The sequence below is a fragment of the Gymnoscopelus microlampas genome, assembly GCF_963454915.1.
Source record: "Gymnoscopelus microlampas genome assembly, chromosome: 20".
Lineage (NCBI taxonomy): Eukaryota > Metazoa > Chordata > Actinopteri > Myctophiformes > Myctophidae > Gymnoscopelus > Gymnoscopelus microlampas.
Window position 1 is genome coordinate 35,897,479 of NC_139957.1, and position 27,117 is coordinate 35,924,595.

General features: G+C 41.6%; 3 protein-coding genes across 8 annotated transcripts; 2 read left to right on the plus strand and 1 right to left on the minus strand.

Moving 5' to 3' along the window:
- Positions 1–930: 930 nt before the first annotated feature.
- Positions 931–5,486, plus strand: tdh2 (L-threonine dehydrogenase 2; the record flags this gene model as incomplete). Its single annotated transcript, XM_084044636.1, has 8 exons — positions 931–1,096; positions 2,315–2,357; positions 2,454–2,524; positions 2,837–2,986; positions 3,082–3,254; positions 3,383–3,473; positions 3,989–4,258; positions 5,341–5,486. The coding sequence occupies 8 exons, from the start codon at positions 931–933 to the stop codon at positions 5,484–5,486; spliced, it is 1,110 nt and encodes a 369-aa protein (XP_083900762.1).
- A 2,234-nt stretch (positions 5,487–7,720) lies between these two features.
- LOC311036115 (kelch domain-containing protein 3-like) lies at positions 7,721–9,672 on the minus strand (the record flags this gene model as incomplete). Its single annotated transcript, XM_084044637.1, has 2 exons — positions 7,721–7,730; positions 8,960–9,672. The coding sequence occupies 2 exons, from the start codon at positions 9,670–9,672 to the stop codon at positions 7,721–7,723; spliced, it is 723 nt and encodes a 240-aa protein (XP_083900763.1).
- A 1,390-nt stretch (positions 9,673–11,062) lies between these two features.
- On the plus strand, positions 11,063–26,720 carry srrm1 (serine/arginine repetitive matrix 1). 6 transcript variants are annotated; one of them, XM_084044417.1, is made up of 17 exons: positions 11,063–11,201; positions 12,473–12,562; positions 12,848–12,970; positions 15,211–15,381; positions 15,950–16,038; positions 16,130–16,363; positions 16,633–16,818; positions 17,625–17,744; positions 18,021–18,229; positions 20,665–20,745; positions 21,518–21,604; positions 22,106–22,244; positions 22,365–22,454; positions 22,553–23,035; positions 23,514–23,685; positions 24,098–24,271; positions 25,780–26,720. In XM_084044417.1, exons 1-17 carry the CDS (start codon positions 11,181–11,183, stop codon positions 25,888–25,890), a joined length of 2,580 nt encoding a protein of 859 aa, XP_083900543.1. In that variant the 5' UTR covers positions 11,063–11,180; the 3' UTR covers positions 25,891–26,720. The 6 variants fall into 6 exon arrangements, with proteins under 6 accessions (XP_083900543.1, XP_083900546.1, XP_083900544.1 ...); XM_084044420.1 differs by having other exon boundaries at positions 25,787–26,720; XM_084044418.1 differs by having other exon boundaries at positions 22,130–22,244.
- Positions 26,721–27,117: the final 397 nt, after the last annotated feature.

Genomic DNA, 27,117 nt, shown 5'->3' on the forward strand with positions numbered 1-27,117 from the left:
ACGAAATACCGTTTTATCAGCTCGATTTCATTAACTTTAGCCTGGCTGGCATCGCATTTGTCAAGTGACACGCATTCGCCTCGGTCCAATAAGTGGTGATGATCGTTTCAACTGTTGTTACAACTTCTAGTAGATTTTTGTCAATACACAGGTAATACTTTTTGCTCTATTTACAACTTTAGAAACTTTGTGAAGTAGCCTAATAATATCTCAAGGCTACTGTGGCTTGTGATGTTATTTTAATGGAAACATGAGGAGTACCATGTTGATAATAGAACAATTACAGTTGATGTTTATTAATTTTGTCAGAGAAAACATTGATGTCTAAGGCAGGGATTATGCAGTGGTGTAAAGTAACTAATTACATGTACTCAAGTACTGTACTTAAGTACAATTTTGAGGTATTTGACTTTATTCAGTATTTACAATACTACTTACTTTTACTTCTACTCCACTACATCTCAAAGGCAAATAATGTACTTTTACTCCACTACAATTATTTGAAAGGTTTAGTTACTAGTTATTTTGTAGATTTAGATTATTATTAACAAAACATGCATTAACCACTACTTACCCTAAATACATTTCGGCCATTTCAAAATAGCCGATCTACAAGCTTACAATTGTGAGCTTGTAGATCTGCTATTTTCAAAAGATTTTAATACATTTAATACATTTGAAAACTTGTGAAATGGGACATTCTGCATAATGAGTACTTTCTGCTTTTGGTACTTTAAGTACACTTTGATACCAATACTTTTGTACTTTTACTCAAGTAGGCCTACATTTTGAATTCCAGGCGTTTGTAACAGAGTATTTCTACATTGCAGTATTGATACTTTTACTTAAGTAAATTTGAGTACTTTTTCCACCACTGGGATTATGTCAATTATGTTCAGATTCACTTTTCAGGGGCGGCTGCTCAACAGGATGCGGGTGTGTGTGACCTCTGCTGCGGCTCTGCTGGCTCCGTTCTGCCGTGGCTGTGGCAGCAGCAGGGTGCGGGCTTTCAGCTGCTCCTCCAGGCACAGCAGCAGGTGGAACACTCCCCCTGGTCCCAACTGGGACCATTCCCAACCCCGTGTCCTCATAACAGGTAGGTAGCCTAATGCACTGGTTCTAACCTGTGGGTCGGGACCTGGGGGGGGGGGCGTCCCTAGATGTCAGTGAAGTGACAATTTAAGGACTTTTAAGACATTTTAATACCCAAACTTAATACCAAAGGGGGTATTAGAGGGATAGTTCACCCCCCCAAAAAAATAATTCTATCGATTAGTCACCCCATATATTTTGATGACCAGCAGCGGTTCTGGTAGGAGACACAAAGAGTCTCCTTTGCGGCTCCTACCGGAACCGCTGTCTACCAGTCCGTTGGTCATGAAATTATTGGCAAAATAACCATGAATTAAATTCTCCATGGGGTGACTTATTAATAGAAAAAAAGTATTTCTTTGGCCGAACTATCCCTTTAATGTGTCCTCATAATAGGTAACCTAATGCAGTGGTTCTCAACCTGTGGGTCATGATTTGGGGGGGGGTACACAGATGACAGTGAAGTGACAATTTAAAGACTTTTAAGACCTTTTTAATACCTAAAAAAAAGACCATTACTGCAACAAAAATAATCAACAATTAAAAACTGGTAAAACATTGACTAATTTGTTAATAATATTAGAAAGAGAAAGAGGCAACATTTTAGAAAATAGCCAATCTACAGGCACACAACGCCTCGCAACGGCTTGTAGATTGGCTATTTAATGCCTCAACTTCTACAATTCCAAGTGCTTGTCAGGGTGGGGGGTCCCCAGTTCAAATATAATTGTTTTGGAGGGTCACGGCCTGAAAAGGTTGAGAATTACTGGGCTAATGTAGTATTATAACCTCTTAGCAGAAACCTGTTCGCCATGAATTTGTAAGTGGGAGCCACAACACTGGATAGTTACGCATGTGGCGTATTTTTTATTTTATTTTTCTCTTCGGGTTGTTTTCATTGGCGGCAGGAATCCCATTCTCACCCCTAACAATAGGCTGCGCTCAGACAGAGCTGATGCCATAAAGGCAACACTCATGGGAGAATAATAGCATGCAGTCACTTTTTGTTTCTGACTAAAGCTGTGGTTAAAAAAAAGTTGCTGTCCAGTTGAAATATAGTTTATCTGGGTGTGTAACATGTAGGTCTATGCTACGTGTTTTTATGTCTTCTAGCTTACAAACACCACATTCTTCTTCTTTTTTTTACCAAGAGAACATAAATACTGTATGTGTTATTATTTACTAAATAATTTAACATACACAATTATTTATCTGAATAAAGGTGGCCTTGGACAGTTAGGTGTGGGGCTAGCACAGATGCTGAGGTGAGATATTTTCAATTTCCTAAAACATTGTACCATACTTTTGATTACCCAAATTATTCTTAATTCTCAAATCTCAATGTGTGCATTAATTCTTAGGGCACAGTTTGGAAAAGAAAATGTAATCCTGTCCGATATCAAGAAGCCTCCACCCCATGTGTACAGCAGTGGTATGAGAAATCAATTTGACATTGATCTGATTCCGTTGTTTGTTTGTTTGTTTTGTGTTCTGTGGTTTTCAATAGCCTACTCAGTTTGCAATCTGTACCCTCCTTTTTCCCTCTACACCAAATCTCTTTGCCGAAAATAGCACATCTACAAGCTCACAAACGCATTGCTATTTTTTGACAAATGTTACACATTTTTTGTCCAAAGATCGTTTGCCTATTATGACATGCCCAGAATAAAGATGCTAGGGTTTGAGTGGCAAAACACATACGTACATACACATACAGTATACGCTAACGTCTCTTTTCCCACAGGTCCATTTGTGTATGCTGACGTTTTAGATTACAAGCATCTCAGAGAACTGGTAGTGAATAACCAAGTCACCTGGCTGGTCCACTACAGTGCCCTTCTCAGCGCCGTAGGGGAGGCCAACGTGGCACTGGCTCGCAAGATCAACATCACAGGTCCTCTCGAATATTGCACCCATACAGCATGTACTGGACTTTTTATGGAACGTTCTATTCAAAATCCTGCTATAAATGTCTTACTCTCCCGTTAGGGCTTCACAATGTGCTGGACTTGGCGTTGGAGAACTGCCTGCGTCTCTTTGTCCCAAGCACCATTGGAGCCTTCGGACCCTCGTCTCCCCGTGACCCCGCTCCTGACCTCTGTGTCCAGAGGCCTCGCACCATCTATGGGGTCTCCAAAGTGCACGGTGAACTAATGGGGGAGGTGAGGCTATCTTCTTCATGTGCGTACATGCAAATACAGAGTCACTTGAATGCTCGCAATTGTGAGCTCTTCTGAATCTCAAATTCCTGTGCGTCCTGTGCATTCACGTCTGATTCTTTACCTGTTAGTATCTCCATCATAAATATGGCCTGGATTTCCGCTGCCTTCGCTACCCAGGAGTTATCTCAGCCAACACACAACCTGGGGGCGGAACAACAGGTATTTCCTCACTTTAAAGTTGGTGTAAGTGATATACTTTTGTTAAAATACGTAGGGTTTGTTCAGTAACAGGGGTCTCCCTATATCTCCAGGTCTTTGGTAAACATAAAATACATTTTCAGGTTGGGCTATCAAGTTCATCCAATCAGGATAGAGAACTCATTCAGGATACAAGATAAACAAGTGAAATTGGAAGGGAAACAGAATCGGAACTGGAACACTATACAATTAAAGCTGATAAATGGGTTCTCTTTCCTGATTGGATTAAATTGGTGACCCACCTGAAACTGTATTTTCTCATTCTTAAAGAGCTGGAGAGTCGGGGAGACCCTGTTACTGTACAAAACAAACACTCAATGGCAATGAGTTGTACTACCACAATATATAGCTTTAAAACCTTTAACATTCCCCCCCCCCCAAAGAATATCACTTACAGCACCTTTAAAATAATCATGCAAAGCTTACATGTCCTCCATAAATGAAGAACTAACTATTTCCCGTCTCCCTTTTCACAGACTACGCAGTTCAGATCTTCCACGATGCCCTCAGCACAGGTCACCACGAGTGCTACCTGCGTCCAGACACCCGCCTTCCTATGATGCATATCTCCGACTGCCATCGTGCCACAGTGGAGTTCATGCAGGCTCCAGAGTGCCAGCTGTCCCTGCGTACGTACAACATCGCTGCCATGAGCTTCACACCAGAAGAGGTGGCAGAAGAAATCCGGAAGCATTTGCCTCACCTCAAAGTCACCTACAATCCTGACTCGGTTCGCCAGACCATTGGTATGTCTTGAATGCACGTGCTGTGACGCTGATTCAAGCGTTTCAATTTTATTTGTTAAATACTCAATGATATACAGTTAAATTAACACTAAGGATTTTACTGTTTACAGGCTGTAACAATCATTGCTGGTGATTACCACTTAAACCCTATAATTAGTTGACCGTCCCCCAGGTCCTTATACTGTACTTAGCCCCCCTCCAGTTTCACTCTACACTAAATATCTTTGTCAAATAGCTGATCTACAAGCTCACAAACCCTCTCAACGTGAGCTTATAGATCTGCTATATTAATCGGATGTTTGCCCCAGAATAGGGATGCTCGGGTTTAAGTGGTTAAATGCTTGGACTTTTTTTGGGCTTGAACAATGTAAATGATAAATATAAAATGAAAAAATCATGCAATATAAAAGATAAAACAAGGAAGATGAAACAGGTCAAAGATCTAATCACACATAATTGTTATACATACTGCACAGCTTCGGTCATACAGTATATCATACATAAATTATTATTATTATAAAACATTTTGCCATCAATTACTTAATTTTTTAGAGGTCATGTTTGTCCTACATTTAGCTTAACAAAACTGTGTGGCTAATAAGTCATGGGCATTTACATTTTCTTTTCTCCAGGGACTATTTTAGGCTAGACTTTTCAAATCAATCCACGCATTAAAATGGTTTAAAATGCAACAACTTATTTAAAAATAAATACAATTTAGTGTGTTGGTTTATTACTGGAAACTCATGAAGGTGTCTTGTGTATTTCCAGTTCAAATATGCTTCAGAAGCAATCAAACAAAGCTATGGGAAACTGAATCGTAAATGGGTACACAACCTTCTGGAAACCTGGGACTACAGTTATGCACAGAGCCTTTTATATACTGTAGTAAAGGGGAATAGAGTGTGTCTTTATTATGAGTTGAAAATAGGCAAACCACTCCATGATGTTTCTATTCATCTGATGCAAATAATATAAATGAAGTTTAATTTTTACCTCTGAGTAAGTTTTTACCTCTGAGTCATTGCTTTATATGTTCGACAATGTGGAAGTTTCCTAAAATCTTGCCTGGTATTTTGCAGCGGACAGTTGGCCAGTGAGATTTGATGACTCCAATGCCAGGAGAGACTGGTGCTGGGCACCAAGGTACAGCCTTGAAGAACTAGTCTCCGACATGCTCAAATCCATCCGAGAAAAGCCGCCCAATGAGAGACTGCCAGTCAGCTAACAAAGACCACTTCACAGAGACCAACAAATCATCTAGCACAGTGATTCTCAACCTTTTTAATTTCAAGAACCCCAAGTTTGATATGCATTAGGCCACGGACCCCAATTTGATGTTTTATCTCTGGGATCTACACTGTAAAATCTCTGTATTCATTTAACTCGGAGAGGGTACAAATGGGACCAAATGGACTTAGGGTCCTTTTTGTTCCATTTGTACACTTTTGGGGTTACAGACCCGTAAGGATCCATTTGGTTACTAACTATCAATAATTTAGCTGGGGACCCACTGGAACCACCTCAAGGACCCGTTGAGAACTACTGATCTAGCATACACATCTACTTCAGCTTGCGTTTACACATAATACAAGATGGATCTTCCTTTGGCCAATCAGTGAACCAAAGACTGTTTCTCAACTACGCAATGTGTCAGCCAGAGCATAGTGTCACGTAGCCAGACGATCAGAGATCTCTGCCTGGTGACATCTAAATTCAGTAAATGGGCCAAAACTGGAAATCATTCCAAAATGTTCAAAATGACAGCTTCACAGAACCAATGCAAAGACTTTAGCGCAGTCCTTCATATGGGATGTTATCAGGATTGGTTTTCAAAGCAGTGGTCGTAGGCTTGTCACCGCTAGGTTTTCTCCAGTATTTAAGCCCATTCAATGGATTTAGATCCACAAACGTATCAACAGGTGGGGAACACTTGATTGTCTGGCTACACAAGACTAGCCAGAGCCTCCCAACTTACAGTGGGACACTGAAAGACTGCTCGCCAAGTAAGATTCATGAACACACACACATACACTGCAGCCTTGTTATTTTTCAGGGAACCACACTGTCAAACATTCTCTTTTCTTGTTTCTATCACTATTTTCTGTTGTTTTAATTGTTATTACATTTCTCTTTAAAGTAATTCTACAACTGGGGCTGTTACCTCAAAGGATATAGAACAATGACTTCACTTTTATACCTTTCTCTATGAAATATAGTTTTCAAGGTGTTACGTAATGTTAAGTAATACATCTGTCAGAAAAGTCATGCCTTAATCATACATTAGTCCTACATGCTTCAATTCAATGTTGAAGTTACTTCTGGTGGCGTACAGGTGAAACAATCGGCCGCATGTTCCCAGCAGTGGTGTCTTCGGTTTGGCCGGCAATAGCGTGAAACTCTGCATACATTTCATTTTCTCAGTGAGAAGTCCTCTGTGGAGGCACATGGAAGTCAACACCCTCTCCAGGTCAGTATTGGGGGTTGGCAGCAACAGGGATAGCAGTACACATGGGGGGAACTGGCCATGACTCTCAAGCCTGACTGTCTCCCTTGAACACTACAGAGAGTCTGTAATTCCGCCCAGTAAAAATTGGGAACAGAAAGCTGTCATCTGCTCTTCAGAACAGAAGGGTATTCGACCAATCACGACAAATATTATCTTAAAATTGTGTGAGCCAACACGTCTGTCTCGAGAGACTACTTCTGGACTGACCTTAGACAATACCTCGACAAAACCAAACCCATCTACTAAACTTATTCTAAGAAATTAATGTCTTACCCTGATTTAAAAAAAAGACTTTCATTTACATTCTTTACCCTCAGTTAGTGTGAAGTGTTCATTACCATCATACAGTATGGCACAATATTCGAGCTCTAATGCTTCTGATCATAATTTTTTGTGATGTTAAATGTGTTTCCTAGGAGGTTTAATATAAAACTGTAATTTAGTGCTCAGTGCCTTAACTTATTCTCTGGATATTAAATGCTGGCAGGGAATATATTTTATAATATTTTGAGATGTCTATGAATGTCCGTTTCAGTTCAAGGGCAACTTTGCTGATTTTTAACATGAACAAAGGATGAGTTCAACTTTTGTTTCTTTCAGTTGTGTGATTTGGGGTACAAATGAGTAGCTACCAATAAAAGTGAAGCCTTATTTTTAATTACAGATTCATTTGAAACATGTTTGTATAAAAAGACATTGCAGTGTACTTTGAAAAAGACTTTGAAATAAATATCACCCTTGCCCAATTGTCATTTTTACTTGCTGCTTGCTATATTTATGTAAAAGATGTATTGGAGGATAAGCCTCTTAAGATGCATCATCTTGTTTTCAAGGGGGTCCTCGAGCACAACACATAAGCAATGATAGTGAATAAAACAATCCAACAACACAGAACAATCAACATAGTAACACAGGGCATGGCTCTCCCACCATCCCAGACCACACTACATCAGTTACCAGTATCTAAAACAAATTACATTGAAATAAGAAAACAATAAGAATAAACATGATATCACAATAACTCAAAATCAAATCAATCAATACATATAAAATTGCATCATAAGCTATGTCAATGTAAGTTGGCACATAACTACTTTCAACCTAGTGTCCCTATTTTGGGCATGTCATTATAGGCAAACATTCTATAACTGACAACTATGACCTCAAATTTACTGCTTGCTTTAAAATGGACCCAAATATGATTTGAAAAAAAAAGTTGTTCCCCACTCTCACTCAGTTCTTCTACTTTACAAACAGCCGATCTACAAGCCCACAACGCCTCGCAGCGCGAGGCGTTGTGGGCTTGTAGATCTGCTATTTTTGGCTAAAGTTCTCCTCAGAAAAGGGATGCTAAGTTTCGAGTGGTTATGGTAAAAAGAAAAATCATATCACATAAAGAATTGGCGGACCCCCTGTAGTAACTCTGAGGACCCCCTAGGGGTCCCGAACCCCCTGTTGAAGACCCCTGCAAACTGAAAAAAAAAACCCACGTTTTTTTCTTCTTTTTTTCAAAAGGGCACTTCTGGTCAAGAGGGCAAAGGGCAGGGGCTCCAGCACCACCTAGAGTCTATCTGTGCACGTCCCTGGCAGAAGTGTCTGCCCTGGCACAGTTCAGTTGGTAGTTGAGTTCTCTCTATGATGCTGCTTAATTCCTGTTGGGTATCATTGAGCACATTCCTGTGCTCTTCTTTCTTTCTTTCTGACTGAAGGGACACCTTATATTGTAAGTGTGGCGACCTCCTGGTCTTTCCATTTCTTCTGTTCCATTGCCTGGAACTTGTTCTCTGATGTTGTTATCTATTTTAAATCTGTATGTGGGCTTGCTGTTTTGTTGTTTTTTTGTGGGTTCGCGCTGGTAGCGAACCCACCCTCAATATTCTTTTCTGTTTCTGTTGGTAGTCATGGCTGTCAATTCCCACCTGATGGTGTGTGGGAGTCCAGACTGCTCCAGACTGTTCTGAATAACTGCTAGCTTACATAACGTCTTCAGGCTAGGACTTAAGTCTAAGATGTACAGGTCATCAGGCGTGTACACTCCAAAGATGATAATATGATCTCCCACGGTGCAACAGCACATCCTAGACATCCAACATGGGCCTTTCCCCTTGGGCTCAATCTTCTTCCAGGAGAAGGTCTCTGGATTGAATTTCCACAGATCGTTGAAGTCGTGGTTTTTGCCACCAAATACGTACAGTTCTCCATCGTAGGCAAAGGCAGGATTATCCCCTCGTACTTCTGGAAAAAGATGTGCAGAAGACATGCTCAGCCAGCAGTCGGTCTCTGTGTCAAACACTCTGATGCTGTTGTAGTTTTCATAGCTGTTACTGAAGCCCCCAAATACAAACATCTTTGTACCGATGACGGTGGAAAAGTGACGTTCTGAAGCAGGTGCGGGAGTGCCTCTGGTGTCAATAAGAGACCACATCATTGCGCTGGTGTCTAACTTGTGAACGGCATTAGTGCGTCCAGCCAGCTGGGTAAATCCACCATAGATATACATGACCTTCCGCAGGACACAGGCCGAGTGGTTATACCTCGCCCCTGGAGGAGTCCCATAAACCCTGGGGTTGAACCATACGTGGGTGTTGACAACAAATGCATAAAGCCTGTTGCAGTACTTCCCTGTGTTGGTGAACCCCCCCCAGATGTAGATGATATCTTCTATGGGCACTGCAGTGTGGCTGTAGAGCATGGAGGGAACCTCGAGGGGATGTTTTCCTCTTCCAGGTGTCACCTGGGGCAACATAATCCACCGCAACGACACCGCATTGAAGACGTGCACGCCAATCTGATCCGTGTTGTACACACAGTACCCGCCAAAGGAGTACACCTTATGTCCCACTGCCACAGCAGCATGGAAGTTCTTCTTTGGCACTCCTTTCAAATTCAATGTCCAGCGCAACATTTCACACAACTACTGTTATAACCATTAAAACCTGAAGCCGATTCTACAAATGCCTTCTAAACCAGTAGTTCTCACACATTCAAGATTCTTCAAAAATAGTAGATGTACAAGCTTGTAATGCGGCACGAAGCAACACGCTGTGAGCTTGTACATCTGCTATTTTTGAATAGCCCACGCAGAAATCTAAAACGACACACTGCCTCCCTGGTCCTAATGGGTGTTAATGGTAAAACACTATTGTGTTACTACCATTTTATATTGGTACAGGCACAAACATCATGTGAAACTTGGCCAATCCGTGAAGGCAGCCGATTGGTTAGGTAAGGTTGGCCAATCAGGGTAGCTAATGCCTGTTGATCTCAAATGGCAAAGTGGCAATAGAAGACACACATAATCTATGAACTAATTGATTCACACCAAACCAAATGTATACAATCACGTATGAATAATACATGCTGGAATAGCTACCATTGCTTATTATTCAACAACACCACTAACTTTGTTGTAAGATGGTGTCACTGTCACTGTATGTCGAAAATACATAAGTTCAAAATGCTTGTAGATGTATTTTCTACCTTTTATTTACGATCGGCTATTAAGCTATTTTTGACCGTTATGCCCAATACTCCCAGAATGGACAACTCACATCAGTCGGGGGTCCGCCACTTCAACCCTACATTTGAAAATAGCAGATCTTGATCTGCTATTTTCACAAAATCTTGAAAACATTTTTCAAATCAGATGTTTTCTTTGTTTTTCTTTATTATTATTTTTTACATTTTAACAACACAAATCTTGTACAAAATATCTTCAAATGGGGGTCCGCGGCCAAATACATGTCATTATCATGAAACAGTTCTAACGGTTAACGGTCTGCAGAGAGATGGACCCTTCTCGGGTATTATCGTAATCTCGCGTAGCGGTAGACGTACCCACGCGAGAGATCACTGCCCTATGGTCAGTGTTGCCATGTCTTCGTATTATAAGCGACTTTGGGCTTGTTTCTAAAGTGTAGTTGCTTATTTGGAGCTTATTAGCTTAATTGTTTCACTGGATGTTTAAACCAGTGGTTTTCAAACATTTTGATGTCAAGGAAGCCCCCAATGGAAACCCCGCCAATGTTTTTGGCCGCGGACACCAATCTGAAAATATTTTGTGACAGGAACCCCCCACACAAGATTTGTGTTGTTAAAATGTTACAAAAACATTCCACCATTTTTACATTTCTCAAGATTGTTTTGAAAATAGCCGTTGAGAGCTTGTAGAATAGATTGGCTATCAAATAGCAGATGTATATATAATTTAGGTTTAAAGTGGTTAAACTGATACAGTCACTTCTGGGCTTGTTTTCATAGACCTGGTTGCGTGTTTCTCTCGCGAAACCTGGCAACACCACCCTATGGTGTGTCACTGTTCCATCCATGTTAGCCGGAGCCTCGAGACTGAACCACCACACACACAAGTCTGTCTTCAACATCATCTGTGTATAATATTCTTCTTCTACCACAATGGACGCGGGATTCTTCCGCGTAAGCACTTTAAAACATTTACACGATGTGTTAACCCGTTGCATTTTGAAGTGTGTCGGTTGTAAAACTTACAGCAGCACGTCTAGCTTGTGTGGTTTTAATACGCGACGCCATTGATTCAAGTGTAATCTGTGCATAAACACGTCTAGACAACGTGCTGTTCCACTTCATTAGTTAGTTAATGAGTAAAAGACGGTGTGTTCACATGGAGAATACCCACTAACGTTGGGGTAATCTCGGTATGTTTTATATCGTGTTTGATAATGAATTCGCATGGAAGTGGAAGAGCCTTTATAGAGACACCAGGAAATAGACCGGGTCCGTTTGGCTAACTTATAGCATTAAGCTAATAAACATGGCGGCCGTGTGTTGAGTTACTACTGTTACCCACTTAAGCCCCATTCAACATGTCTCAAAAACACGTCGATGCGAAACGTTATGAAAATGTTCGCCTCTAAAGCCATGGGACAAGTAAAGTAAAAGTTGAGTTAAAGGCTCTTGTACGTACACCTCGTCCTGGCTAGCAGCACCGTGGGACGTACGGCGAAGTATATGTTTATTGTACAGGCCAGTGGGCCACCACGCGAGAGGGTGTCGCTCGCCGACAAGAAAACCAAGCGACACCTTCCAACGAAGGCCGGGGTTCACTCTCACCAGTCTTAAAAATCAAACTTAAATCACCGAAAACGTGTAATGCCCCATGATTGTTGTATTTTTTTTAATTAGCTGAAAAGGAACAGGTTGAAGTGACTATAAGTTACATTCTGGTAAGCCAGTTGTTTCTTCATTTTCATATCAAGGATCCACAACTTGGTGTGCATTAGGATGCGGACCCCCATGAGATTTTGGGAGATTTAGTACACACGTTTTTACAACTGTCTATATGAGTGGTTCTTGCCCCCCAAGTACCCCTGGGGGTCCCAGACCCCACTTTGAGAACCGCTGGTCTATATGGTGGAGAGAGTGAAGCCCTGTGATCAAATTGGGACTGGGAGTGATTGGTTACCGTCATGGTCTCGATATTCAAGAACTTGTGAGTGTAAGATATTGATACTTAACAAGAGCCGATGAGCTAATGAATTATCGGCTCAGCTAAGCTTTAGACTTAATCTTGGTTTGGGCCCCAATATTGTATTGGGGGGAATCTTACAGTAGCTGACTATCCTGTGATTACACTCATTGGCCGTAATATGAAGTGTTCTTGTACTGTACTAATTGTATGTCAAAGTAATAATGCAAAGGTCTGTTACATTTGTCCTTTTATTTTAAAGGGTACCAGCGCGGAACAAGACAACCGCTTCAGCAACAAACACAAGAAGTTACTGAAGCAGCTGAAATTTGCAGAATGTCTGGACAAGAAGGTACAGTTCTGCTACTAGGTTGACAACCAGGCAAATGCAGGTCAATCTGGTTGTGACCAGAGTGATTATCCTGTCCATCAAATGCTTTAACTAATAGTCAGCAATTGTGTAGATGTCGTGTTCCATAAAAAAAAAATCTAGTTGGTAGGTTATTGAGATGTCTCTCATCTGTAGATACGGTCAACCGTAACTATTAGAATGTGATGTTCAATTTTGACAACCTACGTTTGAAGTTGTGTAATTTGTGAGTGAACTTTTGCTGTTGTTTTGTGGACCTTTTTATAGGTGGACATGACCAAAGTGAACCTGGAGGTCATCAAACCTTGGATCACTCAGCGAGTGACGGAGATCCTGGGGTTCGAGGATGATGTCGTCATAGAGTTCATATTTAACCAGCTGGAGGAGAAGGTAATGTCATTGACAAAATAACTTGTTTTGTTTTCACAAAACAAAGTATTATTGCGGGGTATTGCCTAAAGAGTAAGAGGGACATGAAAGGCTGTAAGAAAATAAATGACACTTTAGTTAAGTTAGATTACTAAATTAAATGGGGGGGGGGGTGGAGTGAAAACAGCGTAAACGGATTTATAATGACATAACCTTGTTGTTGCTGTGATGTGACAAAGTGCCTTTGTTCAGCAGTCTTCTAATGATGATGTGATTTATGATTTAAAAGGCCTGAACCAATATGGATGTTATACCTTGCATCAGAAGTATAGCACCAACACCTAATTAGCTCTCCTGAGCCCAAAGTCACTGAGCCCAACTCTCCCTTCATGATGCAGTGTGTGGTTTGAGGTGAGTTATGTGGAGGGATTAATAACATCATGACAGTGATAGACATTTGAAACAATGCCATATCATTTTCTTAACAGAAATTTGCAATGCAACTTCTTAATCCCCTCAGCCCTAACTGGAATTGCAGGGGAAACAGAACATAGCACCGTTTAGCATTATGGTATAGCCAAATGTTAAGGTTAATGCATATACTTCTTGGCATGTCAGTGGCAGTTGTACTTAGGATTTCGACAAAAGCCAGCCTTTTAATACAGTTAAGCCCCCATATACTGTACATTTATGTTCTGTATGCTATCTGTGAGGACTGCAGAATGCATGCGTCATGTTGTACAGTCCTTGTCAGAGATATAGTCAGATAAACCTGTGCATTTAGAGTCTTATTGTCCTAATGCAATGTTTGATTCCCCACTTTAACCACTTAAACCCTATATTTAGTGCTATACTAGGTAGGCTAATATTTCCATTTACAAAAAGTTCCTTTGCAGAAGATAACCGATCTACAAGCTCACATTGCGCTGCGGCGTGTTGTGAGCTTGTAGGTCTGCTATTTTTGCCGGATGTTCACCCAAGAATAGGGACACAGGGGTTTATGTGGTTAAAGTTTCACATAATTTGGGGTTTCACATAGTGAGGAATAATTGCCATTATCCATGCTATATTAGGATCATTGAAAACTATAAACAGGAGAATTGCTCAGAACTTGATGAGAAGCCTTTTTGTTTTCTGATCCATGGTATATTTGTTAGGAAATCTTGGTGTATACTGTATAACTTGTGATTTTCATTCAGCTAGAGGTGATGAAGGCCAAGTATATTTAGTATATAAGAAACGTTTGATTCAGTTCTGCTTGCTATATTGTTTTGGGTAATGGGGAGGGAGTTAAAGGCTAATATTAAAGGGCACTGTAGCATATTGGTAAAAGTATATAATTGGTATCTCAGAATCATTCTTGTGACAGTTGTTGAAATAAAACCCCTTTTCTTTGTACTGTGCACTCATTATTGCTTGTTCGTCTCTTGCAATTTAGATAAATGATATAACATTAAGCTCAAGGTGGTTGAGTCTCAAGCAGTAGGGAGGCGGAAGCAAGCCACAAGGGAGCTCCCTGCCCGCTGGTCCCACGCTGATCTCACTGAAGACCCCCGGGGACTGTACTTGCAGTGTTGGGTTTTAACGCACTCTGTACTGTGGCTTCATGTTTTGTGTCCTGAGGAGTAGACTCACTGTGGTGGAGACTTGAGAGCAAGTTGACAGAAAGTGACAGAGTTATAAAGCCTGATTTCTTTGTTTATTCTTATATATGTATATACATCGTCATACAACTGTCACTTGCCGAAAATACGCTTGCAAATGGCATTTTTTCCCGGCAAGTGACTCTGTCGTACAACGAAGTATACATTAAGTATAAGTTAGTGGGGGGGTGGTGTGTTGGGTACAATTTGTATAGAAGAACGAGGGGGTATCACTTTAATTGTATGGCAGCTATTACATGGGAGGCACAACGGCAGTATTGCATGCAGTGGGATAATTTTACATTTTTTTAATGTGTTAAAAACATGTCTACCCTCCAGCTAACTCGCATTCTCAGTTTCAGGAGAGTGCGTAGGAATTTACAGAACACCCTCGATTCGGTCCTTAATTTGGACCCAGGGCATTTTGAATATCATAGTCTTTTTTTCATTCTCAATTTATGAGTATGGTTAATATTATATAGCTAAGAAGGGAAGTTTAGTGGGGTCTATGGGGTAGGCAGTACACTTAATGGGATGCTGCCCTCTCGCCTACACTTCCATTCCACGTTTCAATGGCCATATGGTCTTTTCTTTTCCCCCTTCGTGTGTGTGTTGCAGCATCCGGATAGCAAGATGATGCAGATCAACCTCACTGGATTCCTGAATGGGAAGAACGCTCGGGAGTTCATGAGGGACCTGTGGCCCCTACTGCTCAGTGCCCAAGACAACATCGCCGGCATCCCCTCTGCTTTCCTGGAGCAGAAGAAAGAAGAGATCAAGCAGAGACAGGTGAGGAACACACCATTAGTGTCTTCCAGACAACATACAACAATTTGCACAGCATCAAATGCAATTGTGATCATAAATACAAAATACAGAATAAGTTCATTTACTACTGCTTAACCCATTAAGACCTGGAACTGTGTCATTTTTAGATTTGAGCTAAAAAGCATTATTTTACACTTTGGGCTATTCAAAAATAGCAGATATACAAGCTCTACGAGCTTGTAGATCTGCTATTTTTGAAAAATCGTGAAAATGTATGCAAATCTTTGAATATATATTTTTTTAAAGCGCACATTTTTAAATCAAATCTTTGCTTCTGGGGGTTCCCTGGAACAAAATATTTTGATGGGGGTCCGTGGCCAAATACATATCATTTTGGGGGTCCTTGACATGAAAAAGATTGAGCACCACTGATATAGAAACATACGTTTTTCAGAATACTGTTGAGATTTAGGAGACATGTAGAATCGGCTTCAGGTCTCAATGGGTTAAAGCAGTTATATATATATATCCTGTAATGGATATATTACATTGCTCCTTACGTTAACCCGCTATGTCTTATCTTTGGCAGATTGAACAGGAGAAGCTTGCCTCCCTGAAGAAGATTGATGTAAAGAAGGACGAAAGCAGAGAGAGGGCTCAGTCCAAGAGCCCCAGGAGGTGAGGGTTGGTTTTCCACACAGGATGTTTTAATATTTATCATACAAAACACGATAATTCTATATCTGGGGTTTGCGTCCTTTCTGCCTAGGCGTAAGTCACGGACACCGTCACCACGTCGCCGGTCGCCAGTGAAGCGAGACCGGAAGCACAGTCCCTCGCGCTCCCCGCGACCCAAACCCAGTCCAAGTCCCAGATCCAGTTCACCCCCACCTGCGTTAATGCAGCTCCCCCCAAAGCCAGAGGAGCCACAGCCTCAGCCTCAGCCTGACACATCAGAAAGCATCGTGCCTGAGCCGGTCATCCAAGAAGCCTCCTCCACCAGGTTGGCACAATACCTCCTCTGGCATTCTTAACTACTTGAACCCCAGTGTCCATATTCTGCGGGAAAACATTTGGCCAAAATAGCAGATCTTATACGCTCACAACACATTATGTTGTGAGCTTGTAGATCAGCTATTTTTGTCCTCTGGTTTTTAGCCTGACTCAATCATGATGATTCAGGTTAAATATCAGAAAAGGTGTCTGTTTAGTTTAAGTGTCACATCAATATGTTTTTTAAATGTTTAACTGGGTGTTCCCTGTGGTCTCCAGTGATGTGGTTGTGGAGGTGGTGAAGGCAGACTCTGTGACGGAGGTCAAAGAGCCCTCTGTAGAAAAGCCTATTAAGAAGGAAGAGCGACCCAAGTCCCGCGAGAAGGACGGCAAACGGGATCGGCCTCGCCATCGCTCCCGTTCACGATCCCACTCCCGCACCCGCAGAAGACGCTCTCGTTCCAGGTACGGCTGTCCTTTCCTGCGCTAAACCTCTCACGGATTACTGTGTGTGTATTTTGTGTAGAGCCATTTTACCACTTTGAACTTTGCGTCTCTATTTTGTCTTTATAGGTGGACATTTCCAAAAGTGAATTTAGTTATTTGTGTAGATTTTTTTCTCTATCAAATATTATTTGTCTTTATTTTTATTTTTTTGCTTACCACAAGTTAAATGTTAAAGGTAGGGTAAGTGATTTTCTTTGGTTAAAATAAGTGTTAAATAGCTCTATATTCTGATAGTACTCATTTCTATAGAGTGTTTGTTCAGTAAAAGGAGTCTCCTTGTCTCTCCAGCTCTTATATATGCATTTTCGTTTCAGTTTCATTTCCAATTTTATCCAATCAGGATAAAGAACTCAATCAGGATATAGATTAAACAAGTGAAATTGGAGGTGATGACACTAAGAAATGAGCAGGCAAAATTGGAACTGGAACACTATAAAAATTAAGCTTAAAAATGGGTACTTTCTCCTGATTGGCTGAGATTTTGACACCTACCAGAGATTTTATTTTCTGTTTATTAAGGAGCTGGAGAGACGGGGAGACTCCTGTTACCGAACAAACACTCTATAGCAATGAGTACTATCAGAATATAGTGCTTTAACCTTTTAACAAAATACATTTGTTTTAACCAAAAAATATCACTTACCCTACCTTTTAAGTAGAAACTTGAAAAAAATGCCATTTTAGACAAAATATCGGTCCAAACATCGTGACCCGTGGTCGGCCTCTAATGTTGTGGTCCATCATTTCCTCTCTCCCACATCCAGATCTTACTCCCCACGCAGAAGACCAAGCCCCAGGAGGAGAATGTCCCCTCGCCGTAGGAGCCCTCCAAGGCGTGGCCCTCCAGGCTCTAGACACAGACACAGACGCTCCCCTGTTCGCAGGTGAGTGTGTTCTACAGCCCTGCTCTTGAGGCCAGAAATCCTATTAGTGAGGACCATTTATATGAAGATAGGTTGAAAATGGGCGAAGAGGTCCTTTAAGCTCATGCAAGAGTCTGTTTGTCATGTTATATCCAGTGTTCCATGTCATATTTTTCAGTAGCACCCCTGAGTAATGTCTTTGGACATAACAAATTACGTAACAATTGATGAAAATGTACGAGCACTTCAGATACATGCGCCTGTAGAACTTTACTAACTGCACTTTGTGACCTCCAGGAGGCGCTCTCGCTCTGCCTCGTCCACGGGCAGCAGCTCCTCCACCTCTCATTCACCGAAGAAGACCATGAAGAGAACATCAGTGACACCACCCAGGAAACCGGCACGTCAGCCCGACAGGTCCGTCAGCCCGGTGGGGAAGGTCAGGCGCTCAGTCAGCCCACGGGCCAGGAAGGCTCGTGGCTCTGCCTCCCCATCCAGGTCATCAGGTACGTGGGCCCCCTTTTATTTTCTTTAGTCCACTTAACCCATTAAGACCTGAGGCGATTCTTAAAAATGTTTTCTAAATCTATCCTAACAGTTTTTTGAAAAAAATCTAAAAAATATTTTTTCAAGATTTTTCAAAAATAGCAGATCTACAAGCTCATAGCGCGGCACTCGGTGCCGGGCTATGAGCTTGTAGATCTGCTATTTTTGAATAGCCAAAGAAATCTTAAGTGACACAGATGCGTTACAGGTCTTAATGGGTTAAACCCTACCCCCACTAAAAAACAATCTACAAGCTCACGACACATCTAAATCTTACAGATCTGCTATTTTTGCATCACACCCCGTCCCTGGAGGTAGCCGATTGGCCTTAACATAGAGAGGGCCGACCGAGTGACTTAAAGGTTGCTGATTCAGTTCCTGGCATAGACAGGAGGGAGTGTTCCAGATGTGAACTGGTCTCAAAGTGCCCTTGAGCAAGGCACTGAATCCCATAAATGCTCCAGACACTGCACTGTGCCTGACTAACCTCTATGATGTAGTGCATGGGGGGGATAGGAGTCTGCGTATGTGAATCTAGATTGGTTTCAATGACTTTGTGTCAACAGGCTCTATGCATAGCAGCCATATTGGAAAGAAATTGGGCCTCTTCTTACTTCCTTCACAGGTGTTACCAATGATACTAATGAAGGCTCTGTTCCATTCTGGTCAAGGGTGCTGATATCGTGCATGTTGGCTCACTGGAAACACTCCATTTTGGTTCCCAAATGGCCCCTTATGGTGGGTGTGTAACTCTTAGAGTGTACAAATGGGTCCATTTGGTTCCATTTGTACACTCTCAGTGTTATGGGGGTCCTTGAAAATAAGACAACCACTATGGAACAGAGCCTTAATTAGTATTATTTGTAACACCTGTAAAGGAAGTAAGGCAGGGGCCCAATCCCAATATGGCTGCTGTGCATAGAGCCTATTGACAATAGAGTGATTGTCCTTACATGATGGAGTCATCAGATCACAGTGACTGTCTTGCGTTACATGATCAACTGCTTCCAGTGAAAACATAATAGACTCAGTGGTAGGCAACAGGCAGCCCGTGGGCAACAACTGGCCCGCCAGCTGTAATATATGGCCCTGCTAATTATTTTGTAAAGTATGTACAATGTCTAACAGTCCTACATACAGGCTATAATGTCCAAAACAAACCTACCCTCACCTGAAGAACACTTATTATTATCCTTTTATCCATTTTGAGAGTGAATGACAGGCAGGTGTTTTACATGCCTTAAACCACAGACTGTTTTTCTCTGTAGAATGACTATTTGTCTCAGGAAAAAATTAAGGAAATGACCTCCTTAAGTGTAACATTCAAGGATATGGCCTGCACAAAATGATTACACACGCAGTACTGTCCCTATGCAATTATACCACACACATTTTTTATTAACGTCTATCGCAAATCCAGTTCTTAAATTAGCTATAGATTATGTTCTGGCCCTCGGGCAAATGTTTTCCCTGTAATGCCAAACTTACATGCTGATCCCTGATGTACATCGTATATCATGCTGAGAAGAATCTAGCTCGGTTCAATAGGTTCAAAAATCAAGATATTTAGTACAAGCAAGAGCCTTTGTGTCATGTCCTCAACTCTGTGACCTGACAATTAGGACATTCATTATCTCAGTTCCCCTGATATTTTAATTGCCAGACGGAAAATGTGCAGAATATTCAAGGTGCTAGAACAGCAGCAAGAGACTACAAGCTATTAGGGCCGTTCCACCCCAAACAATTATAAGGGGTGGCACTAACATCATTTTTTTAATCATCGATCAAAAATGAGCAAGAATCTGTGACCTTGAAATCGAGTCAAATTGCCACCAAGAGCTTGAATGTCACCTGCTGTTTTATGTGAAACGTGGTGTTGCAATTCTGTAAATGTAGAGTCACTACATCGCAGAATGGTACTTCACAACAGCTTGAGTTTCCCCAACCTGCAAAAGCCACTATGGTTAGAATTGTCGACAATAGAATTGTCGACAATCAAAAAACGAATTGTGACATTAAAATTTGAAGGATTTGGAGAATCATGACATCTTCTGTGAATGAAGAAAGGTTATTGTGAAATCCCAGAAAATGTAGGCATGGAATGCCCCTCCCAGATCCTTACCCTAATCTTGACCAAACCAAAGTCTAAACCTCTTAAGACTCAAAATGTCTAAACCTAAATAAAATGTATAAATTAAACCACACCAAACAATTTGATTGGTATTCTTCTGTATCTCTGTATTTAATGGGATCTAGCACTAACCTATGTAGAAACACATTGTTCCTTGGCTCAAAGATGTATATGAACGTCAGGTTAAACGTATGTATAATGAGACATAGAAAACATGTGTTATTTCTGTTATCATTTTAAAGGTTGCGTTGACTTGTTTTTCAGGCCCAATGCAAAAACAAAGAGGGAGGAATGAGTCTCCACCTGTTCCAGCAAAACCCAGGCAATCTGATGGGTCTGAGTCAGGTGAGCATCAGGCTTTGTGTGCTTCAAGAACAGTTAACATGGATTAAAGTTCTCAGTCGCCTCGACTGATTTCATCATTTGGATTCCATAGAAGTCAGCATGTCTTCAATGGAAGCATACTAATAACTATGCACCTATCTACAAGCTTACAACACGTCACTCTGGCTTAACACATTCACTGCCTGGTAGTAATTCATTAATTCATCCGCCACTGCCAGTGGTTTTACCTTATATTGTCTTTTTGACAATCCAGCGATCTTTTTTTTTCAACCCGGATGTAAACAAACGAGGTCTCCGTGGAAAGACGAGTCTCTCTGCTTTCCACCGGAACAAAAACATCTTAACTGCGATCGTCCGTTCTGTTATCGGCAGTTGAATATGGCTTCTTTTCATCAAAAAACGCAATCTTGGAGAAGAAATCCAAGCTAGATGTGTTTCTTTTTTTAACGTAATTTCCGGTTCTAGTCTACTTTGGCAGTCAAGGGTTCATAGGTTGACGAAGAGCGCCCTCTAGTTTAATCACTGAAAACACCAAATGACATAGATCTGCTTCAATGGCAGTCAATGTGTTAATGAACAAGTAATCGTTAATTTCAGTGCCAGCTGAGTAAGAAGAAACAAGGTACAATAGGTACAAACAATAGTCAAATGTTCAAGATCACAACTAGCCTGTTTTCTTTGTAACCTTTGTGTATGTAAATTTGATGGTGTACTGAATTTCCATGTGGTTTCCTGAGCACTGTACTTTCCTGACTTGTACTTAACATTTCAGAGGAGGATAAAAATGAGAAAGAGGCAACAACAGATTCGGTGCAGCAGCGCAGACAGTATCGCAGACAGAACCGTCAATCATCGTCAGGTTAGAAACATTTTGATCTGTGTGCTCTATTCGAACGTCTCCATTTTCTCTCTTTTCTTTTCTCTTCTCTCCTCTCTCTAAACCCATTCTGTATCTCTCTTCTCTCTCCATCTCTTCTTTCTCTGCCTCCCATGTTGTTGATAATGAGTATTTGTATAGCGCTTTTCAAAACGAAGTTACAAAGTGCTGTACAGAGCCAGGTTAAAAATGGACAACAGAGCAAAATCAGAAAACAATTTGTCAAACAAAATACAACTTTACTACAAGAACACACATGCAGAACGGTTAAGAAAAACACTTGACATAGAGGTAGGTTGTCAAAAGTGACTTCAACATGTGTCACTCACATCTCCTCCCATCTCTCTCTGACTCTCCTCCCTCTTGAGTCCTAGTTGTCTGTCTCATCTTAAACCCATCGTCTCCCTGACATTTGACACCTTGCTGTTAAGTGTTTTTCTTTGCCATAAGCATACACTTGGCATGACCTCTGATTGGTTTCAGATACGGGCTCTTCTTCCTCATCAGAAGACGAGGCGCCGAAGAGGCCTGCGGGAGGGCCTGGAGCCAGGAACGGTGACGTTCGAAGGAGGCGGAGCCACTCTCCCTCACCACGGAGGCGACACCGGGAAGCCTCTCCACGGTCAGAAACACACATACGCACACACAGCATGCCACTCTTAATCTCTTAAAACCGCTTAGTAAAGACGAACACATCTAATAATCTGGTGTGTGTTTACTCCCCCTCTATCTCTTTCTGCAGGAAGAGACGCTCTCCCTCTCCTGGAGGACGCCGCCGTCGTTCACCCTCCCCCCCACGCCGGCGTAGATCACCCTCTCCAGCTAGACGCAGGTACAGGCCCGTTCGCGTTAACCTCCAGACGAGCGCTGTCATTTAAACATTGTCCATCCATATTACAGTTCTCTGAGTGTCCCTTGTGTCCTCCCCAGGTCTCCGTCCCCACCTGCCCGACGACGATCTCCGTCCCCCAGGCGGTATTCTCCCCCCATCCAGCGTCGCTACAGCCCCTCCCCTCTGCCTCCTCAGAAGAGGAAGCTGTCCAGCTCGCCCACTAAGCAGCGTGGCTCTCCGCCGGCCAAGCGACGCCCTTCCAGGTCCCCCAAGCGCAGAAGTTCTCCCCCTCCAAAGAGACGCACGCCTCCCTCTTCGGTCTCTCCTCCCAGACACAGGAGGAGCCCCATGTTGCCTTCTAACCGGCCAAGCAGGGACACACGATCCCCCCTGGCGGCCACCAACCGCCTCTCCCCGTCCCCTGCCAACCGTGGTCGCAATGCCCGGGGCTCCATCAGTCCTAAAGGTCGTTTTGAGAACAGCGGTTCCTCTCCATCCAACCAGAGGAGACAGCAGTCTCCTTCCCATGGGAGCAGACCCATCCGCAGGGTTTCCCGGACTCCTGAGCCACGCAAGCAGAGGTAGGTGGTAGGGCTAAATATTTACACTACTGAGTTCTAAAAGGAATTACTTATTATTATTCCGTAACACATTAAGACCAGGAAAGTATCTGTCATTTTAGATCTTGTAGATCTGCTATTTTTTTAACTCATGAAAATGTGTGCAAATATTAGAATATTTATTTTTTAAAGCGAGCATTTGTAACTCAAATCTTTGCTTTTGGGAGTCCCTGGAACTAAATATTTTGAGATCGGGGTCCGTGACCTAATACATAAACTTTTTCATGTCAAGGACCCCCAAAATTATGAGAATCACTGATATTATAGCAACATAAGTGTTTCAGAAAACTGTTAGGATTTAGAGGACATTAGTAGATGCGTTCCTGGATTGAATGGGTTAAATCAACTACTAATTGTTTCGTCGAACCTGTGTTGAATATTATTTTCTTATTTAAAAAATGTTAGGATTTTTTTATCAACTCTTCCTTCTCTTCCCCAGAGTATCTCCGAGCCCCCAGCCTATGAGGAGAGCATTGTCCAGGTCCAGGTCTGTTTCCCCTCCACCTCCAGCAGTACAGAAACGGTCTGCCTCCGGCTCACCTGCTCGCTCAGCCAGTGGTTCTCCACCCCCGGCCAAGAAGGCCAGCAGTGGCTCCAGAAGCCCAAGCAAGGTGGGTCGACTATCAGATTACACATGTTGGTTTATTGAGCATAGTGATGATGCAAGTTGTTCTACGTATGTCATGTTTGGAATTTACTCAAAGCCGCCTTCCACCCAGTTTTACTTTGTGCCCACGATTCTCCCTCCAAACCATATGCATTGCTGCGTTTTGAAATCCTATCACCTTTGTGATGAAGTTAATATGAAGAGCATAGTGTTGAGGTTTTAGATTACTCTCTGCCTTCAACTATAAAATCAATCAAACCCAAAACGATGGTCAACTAGACAGTCACAGCATGACCGTCTCTCCGGATGATGGGACGGGCAGGGATAACTTTTCACACTCCAAATGCACTTAAAATGTTGTTGTCGTCGCTTGCAGCACTGCTAATAATGCATGTGTGAAATATCTGCCATTACAGAATTCAGATGCTGAGGCCGGAGGAAAGAAGAAGAAAAAGAAGAAGGAAAAGAAACACAAGAAAGAGAAGAAACACAAGAAACACAAGAAGCATAAGAAGGAGAAAGCTGGTAGCGTGGGAGCCGGAGATGCTCCAGAGAACCAGGGGGTGAACGAGGATGCAGAGTCGAAAAAGGTGCATTCATTACATTTCCAACACATTCCATAGTCTTAAAGATTCATTTTTTTTCTTCATTTTTTCCTTACTTCAGTATATGACAATCAATTTAACAGAGTTAAAGTTTGATTGAGATTAGTCTTGCATTGCCAGATGATCGGAGATCTCTGCTTACCGAGACGTCTGGTGATATCTATTCAATATCGTTGCTAAAACTGGATAAAAACAATCATGATATTTCAAAAATAACTAAATGCAATTTCTTTAGGGTGGTCCTTCATATTTGGACTGTGATATGATGGGTTTCCAAAGCAGTAGGACTTATTGACTGCATACTTTATTAGACAGAAATGTACACAGCATGAGGTACAGTCAGACATTTGGGCTAAAAGCATAACACAAAAAGGTCCTGGGGACTTGGTTCCATTTTGGTCCTATGTCTTTGTTTGTTTGCAGCCATTTGCGCCTCTGTTCTAACAGCTACATTGAATTTAGATGTCACCAGACGTATCAATCGTCTGGCTATGCGAGACTAGCTTGAAAAGGGTAATCCAACATAGCAAACTTTATATCACCCTAATTTCCTTTCAAGGTTCCGTTATCACATTCTCATGCTATTTTGTTGGAAAATGTATCCAGTAAGAAACGGTAGGCAAACATTAGAAGTTGACAATTATGATGTGAATTTGGTAGCATTACGAAGACTACCTTCTGATTTAGGGAAGTAATTTTTCTGGTCAGTAAGATGGTACTACAATGCACCATTCTTACTCCAATGCACCATGGCCTAATGGCTCTGTCATGGGATAGAGTAGACCATCCAACGGCATGGCAACAATAAACTATTTTGCTGTGGATAATATAAATTTGACAAATGAACCAATGGAAATAAAGTTCACCTTGTTGATTTGCATATATCAAGCACGTTTCAAGTCTGCAAGTTGATATTAATATTGTACTGAAAGGGTATTGTCTTTTTTGTGTTAAGATACCATGGTTGTTTTTTTCGGAGCAGAAACTTTGGGGGGTGGGAGGGGTAACATACACTGTTTTTGTATGCTTTTGTCTCATTGACCTGTATGTGAAAATAGAAAATACCAATAAAGAAACTTTGAACAAAAAAAATATATTGTACTGAAAATAATGGAAATCGATTGCTTCCTGGAAGGTGACTTGTAGATCGCGATTCATCATAGAACAAAGTATATAGGGCTTAAGTATTAACCACGTAAACCCAACTGTGGTGATCAGAGTCCCCCAGGGTTTTTCCCCTCTACACAGAATCTTTTAGCTGAAAATAGCCACTCTACAAGTTCAACAATGCAACACGTGAGGTTGTACACCTGTAATCTTCTACTAATGATGGCCTCTTATGGTATGCCCAGAATAGGGATGCCACTAGGGTTCATGTGGTTAAAGTAGCAAGTGTTTCTCTTGTGCTAATTGCCCGTGTCATACAGCTTTCTATCTGTGTATCCTGCTGGCTATGCCGAATCATGTCTAATTGAAAGCCCCCTTTCTTTAAGGAATCAGACAGTGAAGTAGATGACAGCCTCGATGACTTGGAGAAACACCTACGAGAGAAAGCACTGCGCTCCATGAGGAAGGCACAGCTGTCCCCGTCACAGATGTCATGAAACCCAGGGGGGGAGGGAGGGGGTGACGTCACGTGACACCCTTCCTTCACTCCCGTTCCACAATCTTCCTTTCTCTCTTTTTAAGTTTGTCGTCAACATGGTTCAGCTTTAGAATGTACAAAGTGTTGGTTCCTTGTTCTTTTTATTTCTTTGTAAGGGTTTGGTACTATGTTCTGATGGGTGGGTTTTATCAAGAGCTTGATTTGTGTTTCTTTTTTTTTTGCCCAATGTGTAATATTACACTGTATTATGTAAACTGTAAAGAAGCTTGTGTTGTCCCTGCATATGAGATAATTTGAGGAAGGGAAACAGTTTAAACGTCAAGATTTGTGTTGGGGCTAAATTTCACATCTTTAACACAAGTTGCAGTAGATTTCATGGGAGATTGATAGCATGTACAGTGATTGTCTGATGTGCATGAACCACTGTCCTAACTGGAGCGTAGACAGGAGCTTAACATACAGTAGCATCCTGTTACCATTGTATTTTATCAGTGGATACAGTATGGTTCTTCCTTTCTGTGTGTGCTGTTAAAGAAAAAAGGTAACAGAATGTCTTGACCCATATTGTATCGTAATAGAGGTGTTTGGCGCTGTTTAACCTTGCTGTTATTTCTGGCTGTGAAGCAGTCTTTTTGTTTTGGACTAAAATGATTTGACCTAATCCTGAGAACACTTTTCTTTTCTTTCTCCAAATGGGTTGATATGCAATTTTACGTCGAGAAAACGCTGTTGTATTAAGCCAATCGTTTCTGTCGGAGTGCTATTTGAATTGTATTTAATACTCCTGGCTCTTGTCATCCTTTCAAGATTAAAAGATTTTTTATAGGATCTATGATTTTTCTTTCATAAATGGCGTTTATATATGTTTTGTGTTGGCACATATAAAGCTCCACATGGTTTCAAGTTAAGATGTAACCGGAAACACGGAATTGTATTGAAATACGTTATTTAAATGTAAAAATCAAATTATTTCAAGTTGAGCTGTAGTTGTGGTAGCAAGATCTGTGTCCCTGTCATGACTTATCACATGACTTAAGTGGGCAGTGGCTCTCAAACATTTAAATGCCAAGGACAGCCAAATGTATACATAACTGTTATAAGCCAGGGACCCCCACCAGTGGCTCTCAAACATTTAAATGCCAAGGACCCCCAAATTGAAACAGGCCACGCACCCCCATTTGAAAAGATTTTTGCCATATTTGGTACTCTACAACTTGGAAGTGGG